Source organism: Vanacampus margaritifer, chromosome 16 (genome assembly GCF_051991255.1).
Source record: "Vanacampus margaritifer isolate UIUO_Vmar chromosome 16, RoL_Vmar_1.0, whole genome shotgun sequence".
Lineage (NCBI taxonomy): Eukaryota > Metazoa > Chordata > Actinopteri > Syngnathiformes > Syngnathidae > Vanacampus > Vanacampus margaritifer.
Window position 1 is genome coordinate 8,244,693 of NC_135447.1, and position 27,297 is coordinate 8,271,989.

At 42.1% G+C, this 27,297-nt stretch overlaps 3 protein-coding genes across 6 annotated transcripts in view; 2 read left to right on the forward strand and 1 right to left on the reverse strand.

Annotated features, from left to right (window-relative positions):
- LOC144036243 (cell adhesion molecule DSCAML1-like) overlaps nt 1-12,405 on the forward strand; it is a 55,239-nt gene extending 42,834 nt beyond the window's left edge. For both annotated transcript variants that reach the window (XM_077546720.1, XM_077546721.1), the window contains exons 20-33: nt 618-757; nt 2,844-2,997; nt 3,473-3,590; nt 4,788-4,951; nt 5,022-5,120; nt 5,308-5,496; nt 5,577-5,864; nt 6,977-7,132; nt 7,209-7,239; nt 7,349-7,467; nt 7,646-7,798; nt 8,336-8,536; nt 8,774-9,085; nt 9,675-12,405. In XM_077546720.1, the coding sequence (XP_077402846.1) occupies nt 618-757; nt 2,844-2,997; nt 3,473-3,590; nt 4,788-4,951; nt 5,022-5,120; nt 5,308-5,496; nt 5,577-5,864; nt 6,977-7,132; nt 7,209-7,239; nt 7,349-7,467; nt 7,646-7,798; nt 8,336-8,536; nt 8,774-9,085; nt 9,675-10,111 (2,561 nt within the window). In that variant the 3' untranslated portion in view covers nt 10,112-12,405. The remainder of the gene's footprint in view (nt 1-617; nt 758-2,843; nt 2,998-3,472; nt 3,591-4,787; nt 4,952-5,021; nt 5,121-5,307; nt 5,497-5,576; nt 5,865-6,976; nt 7,133-7,208; nt 7,240-7,348; nt 7,468-7,645; nt 7,799-8,335; nt 8,537-8,773; nt 9,086-9,674) is intronic.
- A 1,232-nt stretch (nt 12,406-13,637) lies between these two features.
- The window catches only part of LOC144035945 (unconventional myosin-Ic-like), a 33,735-nt gene continuing 20,075 nt past the window's right edge, over nt 13,638-27,297 (forward strand). Inside the window, exons 1-3 of one of the 2 annotated variants that reach the window (XM_077546066.1) lie at nt 13,638-13,723; nt 14,290-14,348; nt 17,928-18,195. The gene's annotated coding sequence lies outside the window, so the exon portion shown is untranslated. Of the gene's footprint in view, nt 13,724-14,289; nt 14,349-17,927; nt 18,196-26,684; nt 26,995-27,297 lie in introns of those variants that run through there. The other variant, XM_077546067.1, reaches the window with a different exon arrangement.
- On the reverse strand, nt 14,555-26,911 carry arhgap35b (Rho GTPase activating protein 35b). Of its 2 annotated transcripts, XM_077546064.1 has the most exons (8): nt 26,365-26,911; nt 26,197-26,257; nt 20,562-24,464; nt 19,642-19,783; nt 18,205-18,282; nt 17,984-18,115; nt 17,682-17,787; nt 14,555-17,051 (listed from the first exon to the last, which is right to left on the reverse strand). In XM_077546064.1, the coding sequence occupies exons 3-8, from the start codon at nt 24,279-24,281 to the stop codon at nt 16,631-16,633; spliced, it is 4,599 nt and encodes a 1,532-aa protein (XP_077402190.1). In that variant the 5' UTR covers nt 24,282-24,464; nt 26,197-26,257; nt 26,365-26,911; the 3' UTR covers nt 14,555-16,630. The 2 variants fall into 2 exon arrangements, with proteins under 2 accessions (XP_077402190.1, XP_077402189.1); XM_077546063.1 differs by lacking the exon at nt 26,197-26,257.

The following is a 27,297-nucleotide window of genomic DNA, read 5'->3' on the forward strand; positions in this document are numbered from 1 at the left end:
TCTTTCCAGACCTTCCGAAGCAGCTTAGTGAGGGATAAGACTAAAAAGCTGCAAACAAGCCCGATCACTTTAACTCATTCACTCCCAGCCATTTTCACTGAAGCAATCCCCTTCACTCCCGGCTGTTTTACTGGATTTTGACTGATTTTGCAAGGCCCACAGAATATTGTGTTCTATTGCTATAAAAACATGGAACCTACCAAAAGAAAGATTAGAGTCTCTTCTTTCACTAGCAGCAATTAGCATTAGAATATAATAAAATGTCATCATTATTCGCAAATCTTTTTAGAAATGTGAGTAAAGGAGCTTTTTTTCAACATGGCCCTGGTTGATCTCTTATACTCTGTTGCCTCCTGCTGGCCGCTTTTTGTAATAACTACCCCTTCCATTACCATTTTCTTTAGTTCAGAGGCTGTATCAAAGCCTTCTGTAAGATCTAGCATTAAAAAAGTATAAATACGTCTTTGGGACACGTAAAACATTTAAAATAGAACGTATTTATATGTTTTAAGAGCAAATGACTTAATAGGCACCCAACACTCAGCATGGAAAGGATTCATGGATGCTCATGAATGTTCAATGCTAACGGCGCTAATTTGCCCCCATGTTTTTTGTAGTTCCTGGTCCACCGGCTGGCATCAAGGCAGTTCCTTCCTCTCTTAGTAGCGTGGTCGTGTCCTGGTTGCCTCCTCACAAACCTAACGGTGTCATCCGCAAGTACACCATTTACTGCTCCAGCCCCGGTTCTGGACAGCCGGTAAGCAAGTCATAACATAATGTTTGTACGAATCGAATCACTGATTCAAATGATGTTAACCTGCAGAAATGCGTGTGCGTTTGCATGCGTGTCTTTTTGTCACTCTTTGGCTGTGTTTGCGCCGTCGCCTTATTTCCTGCTCTCCCAGATGAACAGATGAGGTTGTCTTGGCAACGTGATGAGACGTAGATATGCAAATGAGGCCGAGAACAAGCTCACACATGCACACTGCCGCATCAGAGAGGCACACAGACATCACATTTCAGCCATTTGCTATTTATACACCCGTGTGTGGCATTTCACTTTTGGTTATATCATGGACGCGCACACACACACATCAACACAGGGAATTCTGGTATCTCTCACTTTGTTGTTATTCAAAAATGCTCCTCAATTTCTGTGCACGAGCGCAATGTAAATGAGCACGGGCTGGGAGACGGGGAGGGAGGGCGGCTGAAAGAAAGACACCATTAGAGGTAGGCAGAGACCGAGGGGAAATGGGGGAGAGAAAGAGGGGGGGGGGGAGTGACAGACGGGCTGGGAAGGAAGGGGGAGCAGAGGAGGGTATCAGTCACATCGAGATGAGAGTGCTTTTGTCCGTCTTTTCATTATCTCCCTGTATCACTCCCTGGATCACCACAACACGGCCGCTATTCTGGTGGAATGTTCGCTCGCACCCCCTTCACACGCGCAGATACGCACACGTCCTCCCTCCCTGCGTCCCTCCATCCTCTCGCTGGTTTCGACAGAGAGGGGAAAGCAAATTGTGGAGATGAAGATGAGCAGATTAAAGAGACGCAACTGGAGATTGACTTGAGAGGATGCGGTGTTTGTGCGCATTGGCGTACGTGTGAATGCATGCCTGCAGGCGCATGCGTGAAAATCATTTTAAAGATATGTTTCTTGGCCACTTGAACACATTTAATGTATGGAGGCATCAAAATACAGTGTATTTTCGTTACTAAATCCAAACTGGAGAAATTATTTGAATGAATTTGATTAAATTGTGCATTTTTTTACCAAACACATTTTAATTTACATTCAAAATTCTTTACACTCGCTGAGCCAAACATTATATAGACTTGCAAAGTCTAATGAGAGCTATGTGAAATATTGAAAGATAATAGTAATATTTGATTGATGTGAATATCATACTTAGGGGTGTATTTAATAATTGTATTATTTAGAAACATGTTATTTTGAGAAGGTAAATAAATAATTGCTAGTAAATACTTACTAGTGTGTATACTGTATACAAAATATCAGAAACATTTCTCAGTATGTATTTTCTATTGAATTAATACAATACATAATTTGTAATCCTTTTTAAGATCAAATGAAGACACCTAATTTGTAATAATAAAATGTTCGAAACATACCATATTTAGATTTTTTTTTATATGTTGAATCTATAAAAGAAGACAAAATATAAATAATTGTAAAGGTTAACTATAAAATACTACATTGTTGAATAAACAAATAGGGAATAGTTTGATTCCACTTAAGCACTCAACAAACACCGATACCACTGCTACTTTTGATACATAAAATTTCCCCAAAAAACAATGACAGATCAACATGAAATTAATAGCAATGTTCTGTTATCTGTTTCTATTTCTATACATACAATATACTTACACAAATTGCATTTTAATGGGTATAATAATAATAATAATAATAATAATAATAATAAACTTTGCAAATTAAAATATCATTTTTTTCCCCTCTCTTTAAAGTATTTTATAGTGAAAACCAAACAAAATTCGAGATGGTCTGGTTCATTCAGCTCATTTCTCTGTTTTTTTTTTTTTTGTCACTACAATAAAATGTATGCGCTGGTTTTCACTGAGAATTTTTTACTTGTCACAATGGATGCTAGTTGTATCATCTAAGAGAGAGGCTTATTGAATGGAAGTGAGCCGCCATCTTGACAAATTTTTTTTAAACTTTAATTTCCTGGTAACAATTTGACTTCACTACCACTTCGAGCTCGGTAAATTTGAGCACTCCACTATAAAATGTCTGATTGGCAGAAATCCATTCAAATTTGCAACGTGAAATCCTCTAACGCAAGACTCTATCTCAGGCCCCCAGCGAGTACGAGGCCAACCCAGAGATGCTCTTCTACCACATCACGCACCTGAGCCGAGGCAAACAATACCACATCTGGGCCGCTGCCGTGACGACTGCCGGCCGGGGCAACATGAGCTCAAAGGTCATCGTGGAGCCAGCCGGAAAAGGTGGGTCGTGAAGACCAGCCTTGTAAAGGTTATGAGCCGAAGCGGCCTAAAGATGGCTATTAAACAGCAACATGATCTCCTGTTCACACATCACTTTCATCACTCGCCCTCCTCCTCGCTCCGCCTGCGCTCTCTTCTATTGATTGACAGCCGTAGTATTGATTGAGTGCCAGCTATGTTGCAAGAAACGTTGTTGTTAATTATGTGGTGATGAACAGGGCCTATCTAGTCCAAAGTAAAATGACCCTTGGGGAGAGAGCAAGCAGGCAAGAATCAATAGAGGGGAGGATCTATGGGTTGAAGATAGACTGGAGAAACTATGAGGTCAGCGGAAGGGCTCAGACGTGAATAAAGGCCTTCGTCTCAGACAAACTGGGCCAGTCGTACGGCAAACAAAAGATGGGGGGGTTCAGGCACGCTGTTTGGGTGTATTTGTCAAACACTTTGCGTGATGTCTTTGTGTCTCGCCTTGCAGTCCCAGCCAAAATTTTGTCCTTTGGGGGAACGGTGACCACGCCCTGGATGAAGGAAGTACGTCTGCCTTGCAAGTCTGTGGGGGAGCCAGCTCCAACCATCAAATGGACCAAAGACAGGTCAGTTGATTGGATACTGCACAATTGTCTGTATGCAGTGTCGGTGAGAAGGAAACGGCAATGAAATAAGTAGGGATGTTCGATAGTCACCGATTACTGACACTAAGTAGTTTCCACTAGTACTTTCAATACATAACATTGATAAAAAGAGATAATATTTAAATAAAGACCTGTGGCATTTTTTCTTAAAATTGCATGAAAATAATTGCTAGTTCCTGATCATAAAATGGCCACAAGAGGGCGGCTGATATTGGTACACGCCACCTTCACATTACTAGGGCTGGGTTTAAAAAAAAAATCAAACAATCGATGAAAAACCATGAATCAATTATTTTAATATTTCCCATAAATTCATAAGAAAATAGAATTTGAAGGGCCGGTGGCTTTTTCCTGTATCTTATTGTTTTCTTGAAATTTACTGTTCACACGAATTTAAAAGTATTTTCTTACATTTATGAAAGACCTGACTAATTGCACTTAAGACAATCTAGCATTTAAATCATTTAACCAGTCACTGCCTCCGCAAAATTTTATTTGGAATTTAATGTTTACTTAGTTTTTATCATGTCCTTGATATTTAAGAAGAATTGATATTCCATAATGAATCAATATCGGATTGAAGTTAAGTGAATCCACTCGCCCATCCTACTAATGAGAATACGTGATAAAGAAAATGCATGGATGAATTTGAATTTTATTATTCAGATTATAATCTCTCAATGGAAAACTTAATTTACATTCTGCGCTATATTTTCTGTTACACCACATATTGGTACATAGAGAACCGAATCACACACAATCAGGCATGCAAGGAGAGATGTTGTCAGTGTGTAATGCACCTCTTCAGACTAGTATCTCGGCAACAACTTGTCAATTTTACATTATTTATTTGTCCACAGCAGGACTTTAACTATGAATTTTCAGTTCCAAATCCCAAATCTTGACAGATTAACTACTGTGCCCCTAAATATAATGATACATTTTAAATTTCACTTCAGGCCACTCTTCAATCGTTATCTTTATCATTAAGACACATTTGTTCAAATCAGATAAGAAATATATAAAAATAAATAAATAAATTAATTGCCACCCATTATACAAGACAAATTTCTTTAACGGGAGCAAAGCCACAGCGATGACATTGACAGAATTCCAAACGTTTGCGATGAGGTTGTTAACGTGCATGTCGTTTGTCAGCGAGGACGCGGCCATTCCGGTGACACCTGACAGTCAACGGCAGATTTTGTCCAATGGCACACTTGTGCTACGTTCAGTCAAAGCAGAAGATTCGGGCTACTACACGTGCACGGCCACCAACACCCTTGGTTTTGACACCATCATTGTCAACCTCGTAGTGCAAGGTAAGGAAAACATGATACGGATTCTTCATATAGTTTCTGCTCAGTTGTGAAGTCACGTGTTGTCCTCTAGTTCCTCCAGATCAGCCCCGCCTGACCGTTTCCACCACTTCCACCTCCTCTATCACCCTGGCTTGGATCCCAGGAGACAATGGTGGAAGTTCCATCCGAGGTATGCCGCCAACATCCTCCTCATGCTTTTGTCACAAATTGTGGAAACGTTTACACTCTACCTCAGTGCCATGTATACATAAGTAGGAGACGTCTGCCGCCTGGTGGCCAATAGATAAAACAGCGGCTTTCCCCTCCCCAATTTTTGCACCTTGTGCCTAACTGAAAGTTTTGATACAATCGTGTAGGTTTCGTGCTGCAGTATTCAGTGGACAACACCGAGGAGTGGAGGGACGTTTTCATCAGTTCCAGTGAACGTTCCTTCAGGTTGGACAATCTGCGTTGCGGAACGTGGTACAAGGTCAAGCTGGCAGCGAAGAACAGCGTGGGCTCAGGACGCATCAGTGAGATTATCGAAGCCAAAACACACGGCAGAGGTGACGCAATGGAGATGTTATCCAACAGTTCTCGTTCTGTATCTCCTGCTCATCTCTTTGGCTCCTCCTCTTCTCCGCAGAGCCCGTGTTCAACAAGGACCAGCCGCTGCTCACTCACATCAACTCCACCCATGCGGGCCTCAACCTGCAGGGCTGGACCAGCGGCGGCTGCCCCATCACTGATATGATGCTGGACTTCAGGCCTAAAGGCACTTGGGCCTGGCAGAGCCTCAAAGCCAACTCCACCACTCAGCTGTTCCTCAGCGAGCTGCGGGAGGCAACCTGGTATGAGCTCAAAATGAAGGCCTGCAACAGTGCTGGCTGTGGCAACCAGAGCTCCCAGTTTGCCACGACCGATTATGATGGAAGTAAGTGTATCACACTCTAAAAACAGTTGGGTCGAAATAACTCAATTATGGGTCAAAAATGGACCGATCTTCTAATTGGGTCTATTTGACCCAACTTTGAGTCAAGAAATGGGTCTTTTAGTGTAAAACAACTCATAAATATTGGTCAGATCCTTTACTTGGGTCAAAAAATTGGGTCATTTTGTACAAAACAACCCAGAAAGTTGGGTCAAATTGACCCATAAAGTGGATCGGTTCATTTTTTATCCATAATTGGGTTACTTTTGACCCAACTGCAAAGTCATCTCATGATTGATGTGAGCCCAAGCAAATAGTCAGAGGTGACACAACTACTCACTCTCTGTACTTAAGTACAGATTTTTGTAAGTTGGAATTTTGATTCTACGCTTGTACTTAATTAAAAGTAAAATAGAACAGACCCTGAAATGTACTTAAGAGTGTAAAGTGTAAAGATTTCTTTTTACTTTCACAGCCACATTGATAACTTTGACAATTTCATGGGCATTTTATGGTAATTTTCTGCTTTTCGTCTTCCTTTTGGGACATTTTATGGTCACTTTTTGGACATTTTTAGGTAATTTAAAAAAAAACGTTTTCATCTACCTGTTGTCTCTCTTTTTCTTTTTTTTTCTTTAAGGAGAGCTCAGTATTGTTTATTCGATTTGACATCATCATTGCTCTCCTTTAAAAAAAAAATAATAATAATAAAAAAAAGTTTTTTTTCTCTTTTTTATTTTATTTTATTTTTTAAATATATATACATATATATATACACACACACACACACATATATATATATATATATATATATATATATATTATTTTTTTTTCTGACAACTTACACATTTGGCCTCTGACATCTTTTTGAATATTTATTTATTCATTTTTTAATCTGAATAATTTATCCATTTAAAGAATATTTTATCTAAAAAATAAAAATAAATATGTAAAAAATATATATATTTAAAATTTTTCTTTTAGAGATCCACAGGGAGCCATAGGAGAGGGACTAAAGAGTCGCTGGTTGCAGACCCCTGATATAAATCAATTCTCCCAGTCCCGCTCACAATTTTTAACATACAATATCGCTAAATTCATCCTTCCCGCAACAGGTACAATCCCTCCCATCAAATCCGCCCGTGGGGAGGGTGACGATGTGAAAAAGTTGTTTTCCATCGGCTCTCCTGTCATTCTGGTCACCATCGGTGTTGCTCTACTCTTCATTATCCGCAAGAAACGTAAAGAGAAAAGGCTGAAACGACTTAGAGGTAAGACAAAACAGCTGAAAAAAATGATGTTCATAATGAACTTGTGTGCATTTATCCAAAATTATTTTGTTTATAGATGCTAAGAGCCTTGCTGAGATGCTCATCAGGTGAGCTTTTATTTATTTTAGGAGGAACATTATTAATAAAAAAAAAAAAGTCATAGAAATCTGGAAAATACACGGCAAAAAAACATTTATTGTACTTTTTTGTGTGCAGTAAGAACAATCGCAGTATTGACACTCCTGTGAAGGGCCCTCCTCAGGGGCCACGGCTCCACATTGACATACCTCGTGTTCAGCTGCTCATTGAGGACAAGGAAGGCATCAAACAAATAGGTGCGCACTTGACAAATATCCATCCATCCATTTTGTATACTGCTTATCATTCTATGCAAAGTCATGGGGTGCTGGATCCCAACCCAGCTGAGTAAGCAGAAATAAAAAATAGTTGGTAGAGTCATTTTTTTCCCCATACTAACTCTAACCATTAGATTTTGTCATCTGCTTCTAAAAGGAGAGGACAAGGCTGCGGTGCCCGTGACAGACACCGAATTTAGCCAATCAGTCAACCCGCAGAACTTCTGCACAGGCGTGTCCCTTCACCATCAAGCCCTCATCCAAAATTCCGGACCTTTGATTGACATGTCAGACATCCGTCCTGGCACAAGTAAGTTGTCTTAGACTTCATGAAGTGTCAAAAATAAACATGTCATCAAGACGTTCTCCACTCCAGTGGTTCTGAACTTTTACGGCAAGGCACATATTAAAAAAACTTGGAAGTGCAAACTAAAATGACGTGAAGTTTGTAAATGATAAATGGAAAAATTTTGCAAGGTTCCAATAGAAATTAAAACATTTTAAAAAACCATACTGAAATAATAAGCACTATTTTTCTGCCCAATGCAAGCAATCCTTTTTGGTATTTTGCTAGACTCGCGCAGAATTTGTGCCGTCGTAGAAGGGAATGCAGCCGACTCGTGGCCATTCGAAGCGGCTCCTCTCATTAATCCATTCAATTTCAGTGCAGACAGAGGTACATGGTCTACATGACGGAAGTTAGACCTGGTTTTAGGTAGTCTAAAATCCGGTACTTTTGGTTACCGAGGCGCTGTCTACCATTCACAATCACACTAAACTAGACTTTCCCCGGCACAAAAATTAAAATGCTGGGATTAGTGCAGTAATAGTCTGGACCTTGTTTCAGATCCTGTTTCCAGAAAGAGCATCAAATCAGCTCACAGCTCCAGAAACAGATACTCCAGCCAATGGACGCTCAGCCGACCCAGTCAGAGCCAGTCCACAGCCTCTGCGCGAACTCTGACCTCAGACTGGCGGACCATGGGCTCTCATGGCATCACCGCCACTGAGAGTGACAGCTACAGCGCCAGCCTCTCCCAAGACACAGGTGAGATATGTCAGGATATTTTCAACAGAAAAACAAATTAGAGTGTTTAAATTTCAGGGTTAAATTTGGGGGAGTTGATTTTTAACTCTAAAAGTGTCATTTTAACATTTTCAGAGTTTAATGGTTTTCAGTAAGTGTTTTTTCCACAAGAGTTGATCACATAGTATTAAATTAACTCTGCAGAGTGTTGGATTAACTCCGCTTTGGTGTTTTTTGTTTTGTTTTTTTTGTTTACAGATAAGGGTCGTAACAGCATGGTGTCTACGGAGAGCGCCTCGTCCACCTACGAGGAGCTGGCGAGGGCGTACGAGCACGCCAAGCTGGAGGAGCACCTGCAGCACGCCAAGTTTACCATCACGGAGTGCTTCATCTCCGACAGCTCCTCGGACCAAATGACCACCGGCACCAACGACCCGGCGGACAGCATGACCTCCCTCAGCACGCCGTCCGAGCCGGGCATCTGCCGCTTCACCGCCTCACCGCCCAAACCACAGGACTACGACCGTGGGAAAAACGTGGCTGTGCCCATTCCTCATCGCGCAAACAAAAGTAAGCCGCCATCTTGAGCTTTGAAGACAAATGGTCTTTCTGACCCATATTTGAGATCTATCTGAAAATATCCTTATCTCTTATGAAAGTATTGCGCCATCTTGTAGTAGCTTGGTACAAAGGAACTATGTTGAAGTCAGTTTAGGAGCTTCATGTAGTGCTTTGCCACCATCTTGTGTCCATAGGCAGTAGTAAACCATTTTTAAGGGTGCTGTCAGTTACTTGTGGATTTTCACCAGATATAATGGGATTTGATGTCAATAAAATCAAAATATGACCCATGGGCACCATATGGCTTACTCCGCTCTATAAAGATACTGTATTCTGGTTTATATTGTATATTATAATGTGGAATATAAATTAAGCAGCAAAATCAATTTTTTTACCTCACATACCTCCTGCCTGCCTTTTAGCACAAACGTTTGCACACCCATGGCGTATATAAGCAATTGTGTGTGTGTGTGGGGGGGGGGGGGTCAAATTTGCCAGTTATAGAGTATGAGGATTTTCTGCAGGGCTCAGTTTGTATCCTCAGCGAAGAGCGTTAATGATAAAAAGCGTAGCATCTAACCTTGCTTGCGTTTCTCAGGTGAATTCTGCAACCTACCCCTTTACATGAAGACGGATCCCTTCTTCCGCAAGCAGGGGGAGCTGCACGATCCGTGCCCGGCCGTGCCCCCGCGGGAGGCGTCCATCCGCAGCCTGACGCAGCGTGCGTATCACACGCAGGGCCGCCACAAGACTCTAGACTCTGCCAAGCAGCAGGCGCTGACGCTGGGCCACTCCGGACTGGGCAGCTTGGGCGTGGGCTCGGGCACGGCCACCTTGCCGCAGAGGACTCTCACCATGCCCGGCTCCAACGCGGCGGCCACCGCCTCCACGTCCAGCACGGGCAGCAACCCCACCAACAGCGGCAACAAGATGGGCGGCTCCAGAGACTCGCTGCTGGAGAGCAGCTCCTCCGCGCTGGGCCGGCTGCAGAAACAGAGCGCGGGGGCTTACTCCAAGTCGTACACGCTGGTCTAGTCCAATCGGTGCCGTCCCGCCGATCGGCCCGGGCAACGCCGCCGTATTTTGTACCCAACTTAAGGTGAGCTGCCCGCTGCCCTCTCCGTAGGTGTCCTCCCATTCAGAGACCCAGCTAACTTTGCTTTTTAATCTCCACGAAAAGAACTACTAACTCCAACTAACAGTTACGGCCGGCTGAGGCTGAGATCCGGAGTTGCGCAGACAAATAGTGATTATTTGTGTGGAGCAAAAAGCTCTGAGTCCGTGACAGCAAGGACTACACACACACACACACACACACACACACACACACTGTCCTTCATAGTTTGAGTATTACTGACCATTTGGAGGACTTCCAGTTCAGTTCCTTATTCTTATTCTTATTGTTTGCCCTTTGTATGTCTCCCTAATAACTATTGGCAATTATTGTTAAAGAAGAAGTCTTTATTATCTCTGCAGGTGTCACACCCTGTGGCCATATTGTAGCGATAGACCAATTATCGTCCGGGCCGATTATCTGCACCGATATTCAGAATTTGAATATGGCATCGTATTAGAATTTTAAATCAAAGATTGACTCAGATCTAATCTAATATTTTGCAAATCTTAAAAGTTGTTAAATAAACATATACTAATAAAATCAACTAAATTAAGAGTTAAAGGGTTGTTTTTTTTACACCAAATTATTTAATCGGCCTCCTAGACTACTAATAATCTGTTACGGCCCTGAAAAAAACATTGGTCTATCTCTACCATATTGTAAAATCAGGACAACCCAAATGAACCATCTGCAATTACCCCACATTGCAAATAAAGAATGTTTGCTATTTAAAAAGAATGAACATATATATTTCTATATAGGTATATTGACATCTAAGTGAAAAAAAAGATAAAGCATAAAAAGCTATGCACTACGGCAGTGTAGTCATATTTACAGAAAATTTAATGTCAAATTTAAGAAGAATGAGACAATCGCTCAATCAGGAAAAAAAATAATACATTTAATAAAGGTTTGACTTTGTATGGATGTTCTGAATGATTAAGAAGTATTAATGTCAATATGAGGAAATGGGAAAAGCAAGATAGATTCCTTATTGTTTAATATTATTATCATCATTATTATTGTATTGGGTGACTGGAAGATTGGCACTCTGGTTGTTGGAGTCTGTCTTTGCATTTCATGAATAAAATCACTCCCAAACTTCAGCCCAGTGTCTATAACTAGCTATCGTCATGACAACCAAGATCCCAGTAAGCCTAGTTGAAGGAATCCCAGTAACAATGTGAATGAGGTGAAATATTCCATTGTTTAGAAGATATGTTTCATGTCAGGGATTTGAGTTGTGAAAGTTAGCAAATCGTCACTCCATCTTTCTCGATGTCCCGTCTGAAGTACTGTAAATGTCCCACAAATATGTACATTCACACAAGAAGCTACCGGAATGTCTCTCTGAAGCATCTCCATGATAGTGTTGTGCTTTATTTTTATTTAGTATGTTTATTCTGGGGAGGGTTTATTTGTTGGTCATTTATTTCCATCTGACTTTGAGTTTGGGCTTTAATGGAAATGTAGATTCTAGACTAAAGTCAAGTTTGTGGCCTGTCAGCCAAAGCAAATCAGGGACTCGTAGCTCTTTTGGTCACACAAACTGCTATTATGTATATAAATAGCGGAGTGGAGTCTGAATGTCAAAATGACGCATTCAGGCTCCTCTCCTTTGCCCCCACGCGGATGAAATCAAGTAAAAAAAAAAAAATCCTTACCCCACAACCATATTAGATGCAGCATCTGCTACCTTTGTCAGTGTTGTTTATAGATGAAGTCTTGTACATAAAACACAGTTTTGTATGAAGAGCTATTTTCGTCAGAATGCTTAAGGGGACACGTCATGGTTGAATCCCCCCGTTTCAAGAATTGAAATAGAATCAAAAATACTGTTATACTACTTCTGAATGGGCAAAACACTTTTCTTTCCCTTCATGTTTTGATACTAATTTGTCATTTTTTTAAATTCTTTTTTTAAGGTCTTTGATGTTGATGTCATTTGTCCTATTTTTTTTTTTAACCATAATTTTGTATTTTGTTGATCCTCTAAAAAAGTCATTGCATGCTTGCTAAAAGGGAAACATTTGAAGGAAAATATGTACGAAAATCAAAAATGTCCCCAAAAAATGTTGAGGGTATCCCAAACATTTGTTTGAGTTGCTTGTTATAGCAATTGCTTGTGTTCAAAAGTACATTTTCTATGAAAAGAAAGCAAAAACTAAAAAAGATCATTCTAACACCTTGTGCAATAAAGCTATCTTTCATATGTCATGGTTTCTGTGTGGTTGACACTTGACATCTAGGTCTTCTGAAACGTTAAAAAGCATTTGACTTCTTTCAGCCTTTTACACATTTTTAAATGTTTTCAATATGAAAATGTTGCTGGCCAAGTTTCAAATATTTTCTGAGAGGTGACGGTGGGACCACCGGTGATCCCAGACCTACTTGCAAAAAGATGTCTGATCAAAAACTTATCTGGAGGTGAGTTCAACATGCATTAACATCAACGATGAATGCATTACTTACAATATGTGTCAAAGTAGGCTTTTTATTTATTTTTTCGAACTCAAGTAGTTGATGATATTACTTCAAACGAGATGAGAGGAACGTAAGTAAATAAGTGGTAAAAATGTCGTTTATCTAGGAGAAAAAAAACACTGATCTGAATATATCACTGGATAGCCGATAGGCCAAGACTTTTGAAGCCGCGAGGCCGCCATATTGCTCCTCCCAAGAAAAGTTTATCGGCATACATCCTATACATTTACACTATCGAAATTAGAGAACATTTGAGACAGTACTTAGTAGAAACGCATGATTTATGATGTTTTAAATGTGTTAAACATAAACAAGAGGACGTCAGACATTTTACAACTTACCTTAAATACATGTCGCCTTTAAATTATAAGCTTAATGATGTTTATAGGAGGAAACGTGTGTGTATATAATATATATATATATCTATACAATAATTTTTTTTATTAAAGAATTATACCTGAAATTCAAAAAAAAGATGCCCCTGCCAAATCTAATATTGGGGTATCAGGAACTGAGCGATAAAAGAAAAAGGCAAAAAAAAAAAAGTTTTACTTGTTAAAAAAAAATTGTTACCACAATAACCACCCCCCCCTCCCCCCCCCCCCCCCGGCCCTATACTGACTGCCTACGAGGTGTATATGTCTAATCCAGGGTTGGGCTCACTCGTTCCTGCAGATTTTGGATGTTTCCTTTCTCCAACACAGCTGATATATGATCAGCTCATCAGCAAGATCTGCATAAACTTGGTAACGATCCTGTTGATTGGAATCAGGAAAACCTCCAAAACCTGCAGGACGCCGGCCCCTGAGGACCAAATTTGCCCACCACTGGTCTAATCTGTACGTATAGCGTATAGTCAGTATCGCGAGAGGGGACGAGAAAGATGGCCGCCCTGTGGCTTCAGCGGCTTGCACGGGCTATCCAGTCATATATTCAGATCAGTGGAAAAAACATTCAAGCCAAATAATGTGCTTTTTTTTCCTATTATAAGTTGATTTAGCACGTTTTGTGACTCGATGTTAGCAAAGTATACATACAACTAATAAGTAAGTAAATAAGGCGTTTTTACAGTTATAAATTAAATTAGCACATTTGTGACTCAATTGATGTTAGCAAAGCTTTTTAGCACGTTTTGATAGCATAAATGTTCAGCTATGCTAGCTTGTGTTTAAAATGCAACGTGTTTTTCTTTTTCCCTTTTTCCCCCTATGTTTATCAATAAAAGGAAACAGTCAGCGATGATTGAGTTCCCTGCGGGGGCCAATAAGGCTAATCTAATCAATATTTTTTCTTTAGTACATTTCAGTCTGTACTTTTTTCCTTTTAAGTACAGGAGAAAATCACTACTATATGACTCTTTTTTTTTTTTAATACATTGTCTGTACATCTGTTGAAGTATCCAGTATTGCAATGATTCTTAAAAAAAATTGTACTGCAAGTACCACCTCAAACACATTTAGCGCTGGCAAGTAGGGCTTACAACCAGTCATATACCTTATGTGAAAAATTATCCAACTAGGTACGAGATTCTTTTATTGTCAGTACTGTTAGCGAAATGTTCTAAATTTGGTTGTGATGTATAGTGAGGCTAATTTACATATTACTCACACAGAGTTTCTGTCGACTTGGCTGCTAGGCTGGGCGAAGGTCTGCCACTGTCAAAGCCAAAAGGTAAGCAGAGCTGCATTTACTTTTGTTACTGTACATGCACAGATTATCTTCTGCACCACTGTTACTGCATTCTTCAGATAAAATGCTTCTACAGTTAAATGTATGTAAACATGAATTTAGCAGTTATCATCCGCAGGCCTATAGTATCATAAAGTTAATTACGCCCGACAAATGCTAAAACACATGAACCACAAGAAAGATGAGGACAATTTTACAAGATTTAATTTATTAACTATCATACAGTTCACATAAGGCCTTCATCTTCAAACACTATTTGCTCAGTCAGACAAATTTCATGGTTTCCTCTCGGTGCGCAGTACATAAGCTATTTCTCTTGAAGCATTTGTTCTGTCCTTGGACTAAATTTTTATTTTCAAACAGCGAGAGGCTTTCATCTCTCTCCTGCAGTGTTTGTGTTTTTAAATCATGCACTAAGTGGCCTTGAACCCTTCACAAAAAAATTGTAAAAACGGACTTTCAATCATCGAAATACACACTAGAAATGTTTCCTACCACTGACTTCACTTGTTCTCCCACACCCTACAAACGGTCGCACACTCACTCAGCCACTGAATGGCAATGAGCACTCATGATTGTGTGTTTACAGTATATTTTATGATGGGCAGGTAGGAGCAACAATTTTGTGGAACCAGATTGAATCACTCACATGAGTTCTAATCTCCACAATATCAATCTGGGACTGCTCCAATGTGATCTGCTCGGGAAAGGCGGGACATTTAGTCCAATAATTTGAGCTGATTGGGCGATGGGCAACTTGCGCATGCCTACCAAACTTTAGTTTTGACCAATCACGGCAATAGATGAAAATGTCGTCATCGGTAAGAAAGCACAAAATGCACCAAGCGCCTATCGCTGTTCTTTCAAAAAAGAAACTGGGGGTAGTTCTGCGAGAACAGAATTAATTGCAGCATCCATCCACCGGTGTGGCATGGCGCTTCTTCTTGTCATCACAGCCGCAAATCCCGCTTCCAAACACACTGTCGATTTGTGGTTTTGTGATTCGACCCATCAGTGGTGCCGCTTGGAGAAAAAACAAAAAAATCAGCGGACTCGTACAAGATGGGCTGTGTCCGAATGTCCACCCTTATCGCAATGCATTGTGGTCTATATTAACCTACTTTTCCAAGAACATTGTGGGTAACCGAGTACACTACATTTTTCTCTTTTGGACAATTGGACACCCCTACAAAATGGCGTGACCCCTTAGTAGTGCACTATATTGGGAGTAGTGTGCACATTCTGACACATTCTCGGGGGTTTGTGAACTCACAAACACGGCGAGATTTCAGCTTACAAACAAAGCTAGCATTGTATTACTTCCTGTCAGTAAAAGGTGGTCAGAAAAAAAAAAAGTTGTTCCAGTGATTAAAACACTTGTCCCCGTAGGAAACAGAGCTTTATCTTGTAAATTTTAAGGGTAAACAAAAAAACAAACATTCAAATCTTCATAAACAAATATGCTAAAGTACTTCACGTGGCGTCGCCATTCACAGATCCTTTCTATGATATTGTTCATTTGCAGTAAATGTGGAAACTGGAGGGAATATTAGAAATGATTGGCATCTTGTTACGTTTCAAGTGATCAAATTATGGCTGCTTTTCTTCACTTGACCCACATTGAAAATCAAACCCAACTTCCCGAAATATTCCTTCAGCTCAACCAACAGCTCGAAAGAGGACAAAATCTAGAACTATATTCCGAGGCCGGATGAGAGGAACAGGAGTCAGTTGGATAATGGACCCAATGAAAAGGGGGATCTCATTTGCACAACAATGCCAAACTCACCACTAAACAAACAAAATTGACAATTAAAATATCACCCTACACTATCAAAAAGTGCTTCAGATAAGTATGTAGATATAAAAAAAAACTAACTTCATGTAAACAAAGTTTGATCTGCCAGAGCTCTGTTCTGTAGAGGCAATGGTTATGGCTGAGCTGTCAAAATTAAAAACAGTGTGTCAAAAAACAACAGTGAAAATTAAAGTGCATCCCTGGATGTGTAAACCCCTTACCCTCCCCATATCAATTAAACAAACACCCCTAATGTCTCCACTAGAGGGTGCTAACTTCCACCCCTAAAGACTGAGCGGGTCAACAAATCCAGTGGCAGTACTTTCATGAGGAAGAATAACACAAAAACATGGTGGCCGCAAATGTCTTCCAGCTTTCATGACGTCCAATGTCCAGGTGACCCTCAGACACACCGGCGTGAGCTTGCCACTAAAACCCCTCGACAGCGGGCGGGGGCTTCGTCGTCTCACAGCGTCTCCTGTTCGGCGGGGGAGTGATGGGGGTGAGGATGGGCGTGCTGATGCAAGGGTGGCAGCAGGGACTGCAGAGGGGACTGAGGGGTGGTGGGCGGAGACTGCTGCTGCAAGGGGCTAAAATGCGCACCTGTGTGCGGGGGAGAGGAACGGTAGCAGGAGTAGGCCGAGCTCCCGCCGAGGGTGGTGGTGGGCGAGGCGGGGAGCCCCCCGAGGCCCGTGGGGGAGTCGATGAGAGGCTGGTTGTAAAAGAAGAATGCACACTGGTGGATGAAGATCTCGATGATTGTCTGGTAGGTGCGCGTGGCCGTCAGGGCGTCCATGGTGGTGAAGTCCGGTCGCATGAGTGTGGGCCAGAAGCAGATGGACAAATTCTCGCTGGTCATCAGGTTCAGCCTGCTCAGCTGGCTCACCCTGTCCAACACACAAAGGTTGGATTAAGTTTTGTATTGAGCAATTTGGAAGCAAATCCAATCATTCCACTGAAATACATCGAGATACGGATTGAATTGTCAGTTGGGTCAAAAATAACCCGACTATGGGTCAAAGGTGGAACGATCCTCTACTTGGGTCGATTTGACCCAACTTTGAGTCAAGAAATTGGTCTTTCAGCGTAAAACAACTCATTAATATTGGTCAGAGCCTTTACTGGGTTAAAAAAAATTGGGTCACTTGGTATAAAACAACACAGAAAGTTGGGTCAAATTGACCCAGAAAGTGGAATCGGTCCATTTTTGATAAATAATTAGGTTACTTTGGGAATTAATAAGCTTTGGCTTCATCCCGTCAGCCCTTTTTCTTTTCGGGTGTAATTGTATGTGAAAATTGAATGTTGTTAATTGTCTCAATGATTGTCTGAAATGAAAAATAAACAAATAAAAACAAACTTTTGACCCAAACTATATATGTATATGCATTTATTTATACACAGATATGTACATACACATAAATTTACCAATTGAATAAAATCAACAATATTACTAAATACAACTAAGTATAAGGCATAATTCTACTATGCTAATAAATTATTCTCAGGGAACTTACTTGTGTAAGTGGCTCACGACGTACTTGAAGGCATCATAATTTTCCCTGGAGAACCTCCTCAGGACATCCTTCATTGTGTACAGCCGCTGCTCTCGGTCAGTGATTTCTGCATTCACAGCGAATATTTTAGGATGTAGAATTGCACAATAGTATTTACAGCATTGATTTGTTTTCGAGAAGCCTCATTGCGCCATCATTGAAATCATCAGCGTGTTAAAAGCTGCCCCACCCTCTTTGCTCCAACAGGATTCATGCTTTTATGTTGGAGTCGAGACCCTCCCTGCCCAGCGGTGTTTGCTTACTGAAAGCATCCAGTAGGTCCACCTGCAGAGCACAAGGCACCAGGGGCTCAGGCAGCTCGGAGAAGAAACTCTTTAGGGCTCCAGCCACAGTGTTTATGGAGAAGTCTTTCTCCACCAGGTCTAATCCGTGGTCTGCACAACAAGCGCATGTGTCATGGAGAGGAGAAAATGAAAGGCAACGGGTCTCCGGAGTGAACCATCAACTTGCTTTGGTAACTCACCCTGTTCAAACTGCCTTTGCATGCTTTCCATTTCAGACTTGTTCCCACTTACGCGGTACAAACCTTCTGTGTTTAGACCTGAGCAAAGCAGGCAAAGATTGAGTTATTACCAAAAAACACTGTAATATTTAACTCTTTCACTGCCACTGACGTTTAAAGACGTCAAGTAAAAACCTACGGAGCACTGCCAATGACGTCAAAAGACGTCATCCAATGATTTTTTTTTTTTTTTTTGAAACGGGTAGAGGAAACCCTTCCGCATGTCTGGTGAAAGTTTCCAGCCTGTCTGTTGTGCCTAATGACTATTTTTGGCCCCTAGAGGGCAGCGATGACTCTCTTTTGACAAGATCGGGTGGGCGTCAGTAGAGGCGGAGCTAGAGCGTCGAGCAGGAGATGAGAATGGAAGACAAAGGAAAAATGGCGGCCGGTCGCGAGGAGCCCGTTTTTTTCAAAGACCAAAAGCATCGCTGAAAGAGCACATTGTTGACGACGATGATCATCATCGATGATGAAGATGAGGGTGGTGACTCCGTGGTTGGGAAGCATTGACGCGGCAGTAGAAGACGTTAGATGGAGGAGGGAACGGGCAATGGCGAGCGTTTGCAAGCAGCTTTACACTTACAAGACGAAAGGCATCGACCAACGCTAAAATAGTACATTGATGACGACGATGTCATGTCGATGATGTGTACAGTCTGCTACTTGCTTTTTATTCCCCGGAAAAAAAGCCCGTCAAGAAAGTGTAACGTTTTCACGCAAAACGGACCAATGCGATAGTGAAAGTAAACTGTTGTGCGAGTCCTGGCGTCTCCTTGCAAAAGGAAAAACTGTATTTGAAACATCCACATAATTGTAAGTAGTACCACAGTTGCACACATTTGTAAATAGTTTGCGAAATTGTTTTGTCAAATTGTTACACTGTTGAATGGAAATAAACGTATTTTGCAATCAAAAAACACTTTTTCATTGTTGGTGAAAGCGTTTTACAGAAGTAAAGCACTATTTAGGTGTTTGTGGCATCATTCATGGACAAAAAGAAGTGTACAATTCACTAGAGTGCATGAAATAACATCGTTTCACAAAAAGCTCTTTTTCTCCATTTTTTGTTTCAAAACAGAGAATTTCGGTGAAAGTAACCATTTTCTCTTGTTGATTACTGAAGAACGGAATAAGGTAGAAACAAACTTTTTTTTCTGATGAAAGCTGAGAGTCCAATCTTTCATTTGGTAGTATGTGTGTTTCCATAGTCCAAACACAACATTTTCTGTGGACCTTGAAAGATCACTCAAAATGCTTAAATCGGCTGGCAGTGGGGACGACCCGTTTCTGAAAACGTCTGGCAGTGAAAGAGTTAATCTTCTTAAAAATGTACTCATGACATATTTACCACTACTTAACGAGGACAGAACAGCTCATAACAGGTTTAAAAACACACACCTGTGGTCTCGATGAAACGAACACACTTCTCAATGAAGAGTGGAATGGGTCTATCTGGGGACACCACATTGACTAAGGGTACCCCAAAATAGTTGCTTTCCATCGGCTTGGGGATTGCTGGACGGGGCTTTGGTCTTGATTTCTGAAGGGAAAAGAAAGACAGAGTTCAACAAACAATACTGACAACAGAAAACGTCACATTTTGATACTAAATGTTAAATTAGATGAAGTAATTTTTGGAGAAATTGTGTGTGAATGCTGAATGAAAAAAAATCAAAGAATCATACTGAATGAGGTGGAATGTTTTTTAAAGGTAGTTGTGGAAATGTATGTATTGAATAATGTGGAATGCTATTGAATGATAGATGGAATTAGGTGAAATGATATTAGTGAAAATGTGCAATGTGAGTGAAAACTATGGAAATTTTTTTACATGTGGAACGTTGAAAATCATTCCCAAGGTAAACTCAATGAGTTTAACATTTTGAATGTTGAATGGGAAAGAATTGTGTCATTGTAATGAAGGGGAAATTGAGTGATAAAAACGTAGAATTATGTGGAACATAGAAATATTTTGAATAGGAACGATACAAACCCTAACCCCTAAATACTAACCCTCACGCCTGACCTAAGAAATTTTGTTGGTTGATTTCAAATGGGAGTGAATTTTTTAATGTCTTATTTGAAATTAATGGGGATTTTGGGGGGGAAATATTGAATTATGGGAAAACGATGAAAGTTAGGAATGAAAAAAAAAACAATATCCCGCAAAGCGTGAATATTTGGAACATGTCGAAGTCGGACTGGTTTGAATCAAGTTGAGAATTGTAAAAGCAATTGAAGGACAAAAAAAAAACAGCGGAATAAGATAATAATAAAAGTAGAATCATATAAAAGCAGGAGAAAGGTTTAATACACACCTTGGCTGTTCGTCGAAGACTTTTCAGAATATTCCTCTTCTTGGGGTCCTCATTCTCCTCATTAACCAGACTTTCACCTTTCAGTGTCCCAAAGTCATCTTCCTTGGACTTTGGGAGCGCTCCCATCTCGTCGTCGCTGCCGATGAAGCTGGTGCGGAAATTGCTGAACTTGCCGAGCCGCTTGGAGCGATCGCGGTACAGACGAGGCTTCACGCCCGCCGCTGAGAATTTCCTCCTCCGCTCCAGAGAGCTGCTGTCGGCTTCACTGTCGGACCCGTTGCCATTGGAATGCATCCTATTGGAGTTACGGATGGTGATGATCTTCCCTTGCGTGCTGTCGTGTGGCACAGAGTAGATGATCTCGTCGTTGCTGGGGCGGGGCTTGCAAACAGCGTCCATCGGTTCTGCGTAGTCTGAGGGGTCGTAGCCCACATCGCCCCCGGGTACCCAGGTAACAGCAGACGGCAGCGAGCGCCGGTGACCGACCGTGTCCATGTATGGGTTACGGCTGATCTTTCGGAAGTCGAAAGTGACGCCGGGTTTAACTCTTACGTGGGGGTGCACCTTGTTGTTGAGTTTGCTCTCAAGGTCTCTAATGTCAGAGATAATAGAGATTTCATTGGAGTCTAAGTCAGGTAGGTTAAAGCCCCCGTGGTGAGATGTGAGGGTGCCATCGTAGTACGGCGGCGAAGGCTCCACATCGTCCTCTGAATCCAGGAACATGGTGACAGGACTGGGAGAACTGCAGCGTGGGGAGTACACGTTTTCAACGGTGCACGCTTCGGCAACATTATCGTACATGTGTGTGGCTTCCACAATGTTGCGCTTCTCAACCACCTCCATGAGAAAGGGATGGAACATCTCTATCCTGTGCATGCCTCCCACCACGCCCCCAGATCCACAAACCACGCTGTTGAAACGGCCTTCGATCTCACGGGCAAGTTCCTCTCCTTGGATCTGCTGCTCCCGGGCGTAGTCGCTCTCCGTCAGCTCGGCCTGGCTGTCCCCTACTGCCAACAGCTGCACCGGGATGATGTCCTGAACCTCACACAAGAACGCACACAGCGTCTCCAGGGATGCTTTTCGGGAGACCGAGTACACAGCAAAGTAGCCGTGTACCAGCCTGCTCTTCCGTAAAGTGAAGGAGGCGTGATATGAGAGAATAGATAGCTCTATAGCGAGCTTATGTCCGGCGACGGTATGCTCGAGCAATACAGAGGTGCCGCTGTTCGACATGGGCCTGCAATGCTGATGCATCAGGAAGGGGGACAGCAGCTGCTCAATGTCGTAGGAGTCGCCGCACATTAAGCACATGACAATGCGAAGGTCTGCCTCTGGGGCTGGCTGATGAGGTGACTCTCTCACGCCCGGGGGCTCAGGGAGGAGCGGAGGGGAGCTGCTACTAAAGGATGTACTCCGACGAATATCCAGAAGGCCCCTTAGCACCTGGTTGATTTGTGACTCACTGACATTATGCCCGTAGCCGACACCAGGAGAGGCAGGATCTAAGAAGCTACACTGCAGTCTCCTTGCAACTTGCTGTCCCTGCGTTATTAGGTTCAAGGCAGTTTCTCCGCCAACATCCACGTATGATCCTACGCCTCTTTTGGTGACTAAGAGCAGTGACGTTGGCAGCTGCGCCAAGTGGCTGTCCCTTCGACCTAGCGTTGATTCCCTAAGGCGTTCGAGGCTTTCAATCACGTAGGAGAGGGATTCTTTTGAATTATACAGACACAGACATCCGTGAGGGGTGAACGTCGGAGTGTGGAAAGAATTGACAGGAAGACGCACATTTCCCTCGATGGGCCGCAGCGTCAGCTCATACATCTTCCCGTCCAGCACGTACCAGTCATCATTTGTGCAGAGAGCCCTAATCTCATTGGCAAATTCTCTGGCCAGTCCATCCTTTCCCAGTATGACAAGATTGATTCTGTCAGCCTTTGTATCGCCGAAATGAGCTTTCACATCAAAAAAGGGATAACATGTAGGGAAACGGGACGCCAGGAGCTGTTCAATCTTTGAGTCACCACAGTGGGGGCTGCTAGGGCAGGTCTCCTTCGTTGGGTGATATACAAAGTGGATATGCTTTAATACCAGAGCGTCTCTTTCAGCTGGAAGCTTTTGTAGCGCCTTGAACCGCTGCTCTTCCACCAACACCTCCTGAATTGCCCCCATCTTCTCTTTACTCGGCTTGGCATCCACTTCAAGTTCATAGAAAAGCTCAGAATATTCCAGTAACAGCTCCTGGAAGTCTTCTTTAGCACGGTCAATGGTCTCCTTTTGATGACGGTTGTAAAGGTCTAAGTACTCGGGTTCTTCAAGCCACTGGTAGAACTCTTCGTTCATGATGAAGCTGCGAGCCTCCTCCCAAGGTCGACCAGGTGTGACAAAGGGAGAAGACGCTAGCTTGTGTTTAAACTCAAGTCTCATCTCTGCACGTCTGCACTCGTTACGTAAATGCTCCAGGTGGGCATTAAACAATTCCTCTGCTTCGTCCGTTTCCAGGAGGTCCGACGGGATCCGCTCATCTTCCATGTTGTCGATGTGAGACGTATCCTCCCAAGGAGAGTCCTCCAGAACGACAAACCAGTGAGCAAAGTGCTGCTTGGACTCAAGAACCTTCTGTACACCAGACCAACTGAGCTGATCTATTTCATCCAGGTCAGGCACCAAAGAACTAAGTGCAAGAGGAAGTGTGCTCAGGTAGATTTTACGCCGCCGCTCAATATGTTCCTGCTTCAGACGGTAAACATGTTGTTGAAATAGCTTCTTGCATTTGGCTGTTCCCTCCAAGAAAACATATTCTTTGTACTCTGGGGAGGTGTTCATTCGTCGACTGGTGTTAAGCCAGGTTTCATTATGATTCTTCACTATCCGGTTGATTAACCATTCATAGCGATCCTTGGCGGAAGCTATTTGCTGACTCTGGAGCTTTAATGCTTCAAAATATGGGATGATCTTGGGCTTGCCTCTGCTTTTATCAATCAGCTGAACTAAAGTGAGGAAGGCGAGGTCCACGTTTATATTTGAACGGGCAGATGTCTCGACTACAGGCAGACTCTTTTTAGTGATAGCAAAGGTATGCGCATCTTTGATGTAGCGTTCAACTCCTTCATCGCACTTAGTGAGGACTAACACGATGGGTTTCTTAGTCTTGCTGAGCTGACCGTAGATGTTTGTGACAAATTTCAGCTGGTCATCAAAGTTGCGGTTCATGCCCCGGCTGACGTCAACGCACAACAGGAAACCATCAACTTGCAGCTTGCCCTCGGGCATTTGCTTTTGCTCAAAATCTTGCTCGAGGCCCAGTTGATCTGTGCAGAAGTACATTAGCTTCTCTGCTGACGCCAGCTTGGTTGCAGCCGCCCGTTTAATATAAGGCTGCATAGCGGTGCTACGATGCGGCTGAAATGTTTGGTCATCAATGAATTCCGTTTGCTCCACCACATGCATTCTGCATTCGGGCCCTTCCTCCAGAAGCCGCGAGACCTCCCCCCAAAACAGAAAGTGATCATTGTTAACCACTCGACCCCCAAAGTCACTGGTGCTCAACACTGACGTGTGGTCCAAGTAGAAGTCATCTGCGCTGGGCCTGACATACCTATTACACAGGCAGGACTTTCCAACCCCACATTGTCCTTTTTCTTTCTCCGTACCCGACAGACCAACCACAATGAGGTTGTAAATTGGGAAGCGGACATCTTGCTTTTTCGCCATCATAATCTACCGACGATCATCCTGCCATAAACAGGCACAGTGTAAAAAGTTCGCTTGAAGGTTTGTCCATAAAGTTGGCGACGGGCTCAAATGTCAGTTTCTGCTGCAGGACAACTATTTTGAATTCAAGAAGCAGTGCAATATGTGAAGACGGTGCGCTCATTCATCCTCTTTGAAAGTCATGTCCTGTAAGACAAAGAGGGAGAAACAACATTAGCCTTTTTTAGGCAAAACAGTCGCACCATTTTAATATTGACATTTTCAGTAGGTTAAGACTTGGAAATGAAAAGATGTGACAAAGATTACATCCAGTGTGGGAGAACTTTGGTGTTCTGTAATGTAAGTCTCAAAGTCAACCACTAAAAAAAATACCTTAACTTGACTACACTAGTCAGGTACACAGACCACACGACAACATCTAGTGCCAATGAAAGTTACTTTGTTCCAATTTAACAAAATGTATAGAGCCTCAATACCCAATTATAGATGTCAAAGTCAGCAATATATTAGCTATGGTCTGAACATCTTGGTAAATCGTAATCACATTCATCAGGGTCAAAATAATTCCATGTGAGGGACCATGATGGGAGTGGTGCTCTCTAAACGACATTGTCAGCCGACAACTGATTGTGCTGTAACCATGAAATGACTAATAAATATTAGAGTCCCTATTTCCAGGCTAATGAACAACTGCTTATCCAAAACAAAGCTAAAGCTCTGCAAGGAGGCAGAAAATGCCTATTAGAACTTTAAAACAAAACCTTGTCAATTAAGACATATGTGGGCACAATATGTGCCGTAGTGTAATAAGGGTTTATACTAAAATCAAGAAAAATAAATAAATTAAAGAGCTTGATAAAGACCAGTAAAATGAACACCATTGCAAGTCAGTGTTCTGTCCAAATGGCAGTAAAATCCAACATATTTATTGTTATAACGGGTCTGTATGGCCAAATAAGGGTGGGCAATATGGCCCAAAATTCATATCAAAATATTAATTGCATCCCTTCACGGTAATCTCACAATATAAAATTAATAAAATTAAAAATTAATTTTTAATTAATGATAATTTAATCATTTCTGAATAGGTTTATATACTCCATTAGAGAAGCTAAATTGATCAAATAAACACAATGAGAATAACATTTATTGTGGAAATCTCAAATCAGAATTAAATGTAATTTGCACTCCGTACTGCAAAATAGTGCAAACAAAAATAACACTGCTGATATTTTAATGAAATCACTACAACTGGCTTTCAGTTTACTTTCCCATAATTCATTCAAATGACTTTGCCCATGCATTACTTAGCCTTTAAAGATTCTGTAGTAAAGAAAGCAAGTGGCAGTCTATTAATATAGATTGATCAGATCTCAAACGTCAAAATTAACAAGCAGCAATAAAAATAACACACAACGTTGCTGGTTTGATAGTTAATGCAGAGCCCATAGAAATACAGTACAGAGACGTAAATAAGCAGACACATTTAGCAGCCTCAGCAGCAACTATTAGCAGTCCACATTGTTCAGCTGGGCTAGGCCTGACATCCAAAATAAATACATGCAATCCTGCTGCTTCCCAATGCAACCTGAGGTGGCTCATCCAAACATAATCGACCTCGAGGGATAATATCTTTTTCTGACGTTCCATACCGCTGTCGATCCTTTTTTTTTTTTTTTTTTTGCAACGGATTGCCATGGGTGGCCAGTCACAGAGGGGCTGACTACGCCAGGCCTGCTTTCTTCTGCTGTCTACATAATGAGATTGCAGAAGCATTCAAGAAATCTGGGCTGGTGTGCCGCCACCGTAACACACAGACACTATATAAAAAGTGCTTTATTTAGTCAGCTGTCTGGTGTGAAACACACGAGCACTCACCGGTGCACTAAAGCCATAAATAAGAGGAGGGCGTGCATACCATCGCATGTCTCCCTTTCTCTTGCTGCATCTGTCAGGCCAGCTTGCCGCAGCCCAACCGCCTGATGTGCAACCGCATAAAAGGCACACAAAACATCATACAATGTATTCGAGCTACAATTTTTAAGTGCATGTGCTATTGTGTACGTTATATAGCGTTTTTAGTTACCCGTGCTTGCTTTCGCCTCTTCGGCATCACTTGCTCCCTCCGTCGTTGTGATTGAAAAACACTGGAAAGGAAATAAATATCCACACATACAAAAAGAGAACAATCCAATGTTGTTTAAGCATACATTTGCTTCTGAAATCCAGATGTGCAAAAAAAGAAGGGAAAAATCCTTCCAAGCCTTCCTCTTGCTGGCTTCACCACGTTGCTTCGTTTTCACTCATTATTGTGTCCATTGTTGTGCACATTTAATGCTGGGCCGGCCGTACACGCCTCACACAAAACCCGTCAGTAGGTTGCAATAGACTAGCAGTTTCGTCTCCAACAAAACATCAACGGCGCGTTCAGAAACGTTCGCGTCCCGAATTTCGGAGCAGCTCGCGTGTGTGAAAGTGCGATTTGAAGCAGCTTTCCGATAATGGCGGCGGCGGTGGCAGCGGGGGCCCTCCTCCTCCCCGGACCCAGTCCTCCTCTTTTCTTCGGAGAGCGGAGCAGTGGATGCAGAGGCGGCGGAAAGAGGGACTCACCCAGCGGCGCCCGCACACTACTGCAGCACGGCGAGCTAGCAAGCAACTGGCGAGGCTTACTACAGTACTGCGGGCTGCGTCACTCCCAAGGCATCGTTTTCTCTCGGTAGCTACTAACTAGTTTCCTCAGAGTATTTACATTTAAATAAAGGTATTCATTTGCACACATGTTGAAATAGCACCTACCTCAGTCTCACAAAAAAACCAACTAAAATATTACCTAGCAAAGTCTCCAAATTAATATTAACTGAGTATTGAAAGAAGAAAATAAACGTTTTCCGATGTGTCACTTCGAACTGGCTCACTTTCAGTTATTTCTTGTGAGCGAAATTGCTTTGCGCATGCTAACCTTTAAACAAAAAAGTACATGGCAAAAACGAATAAAAAAAAAAGGTTAAATGCGGGTGTT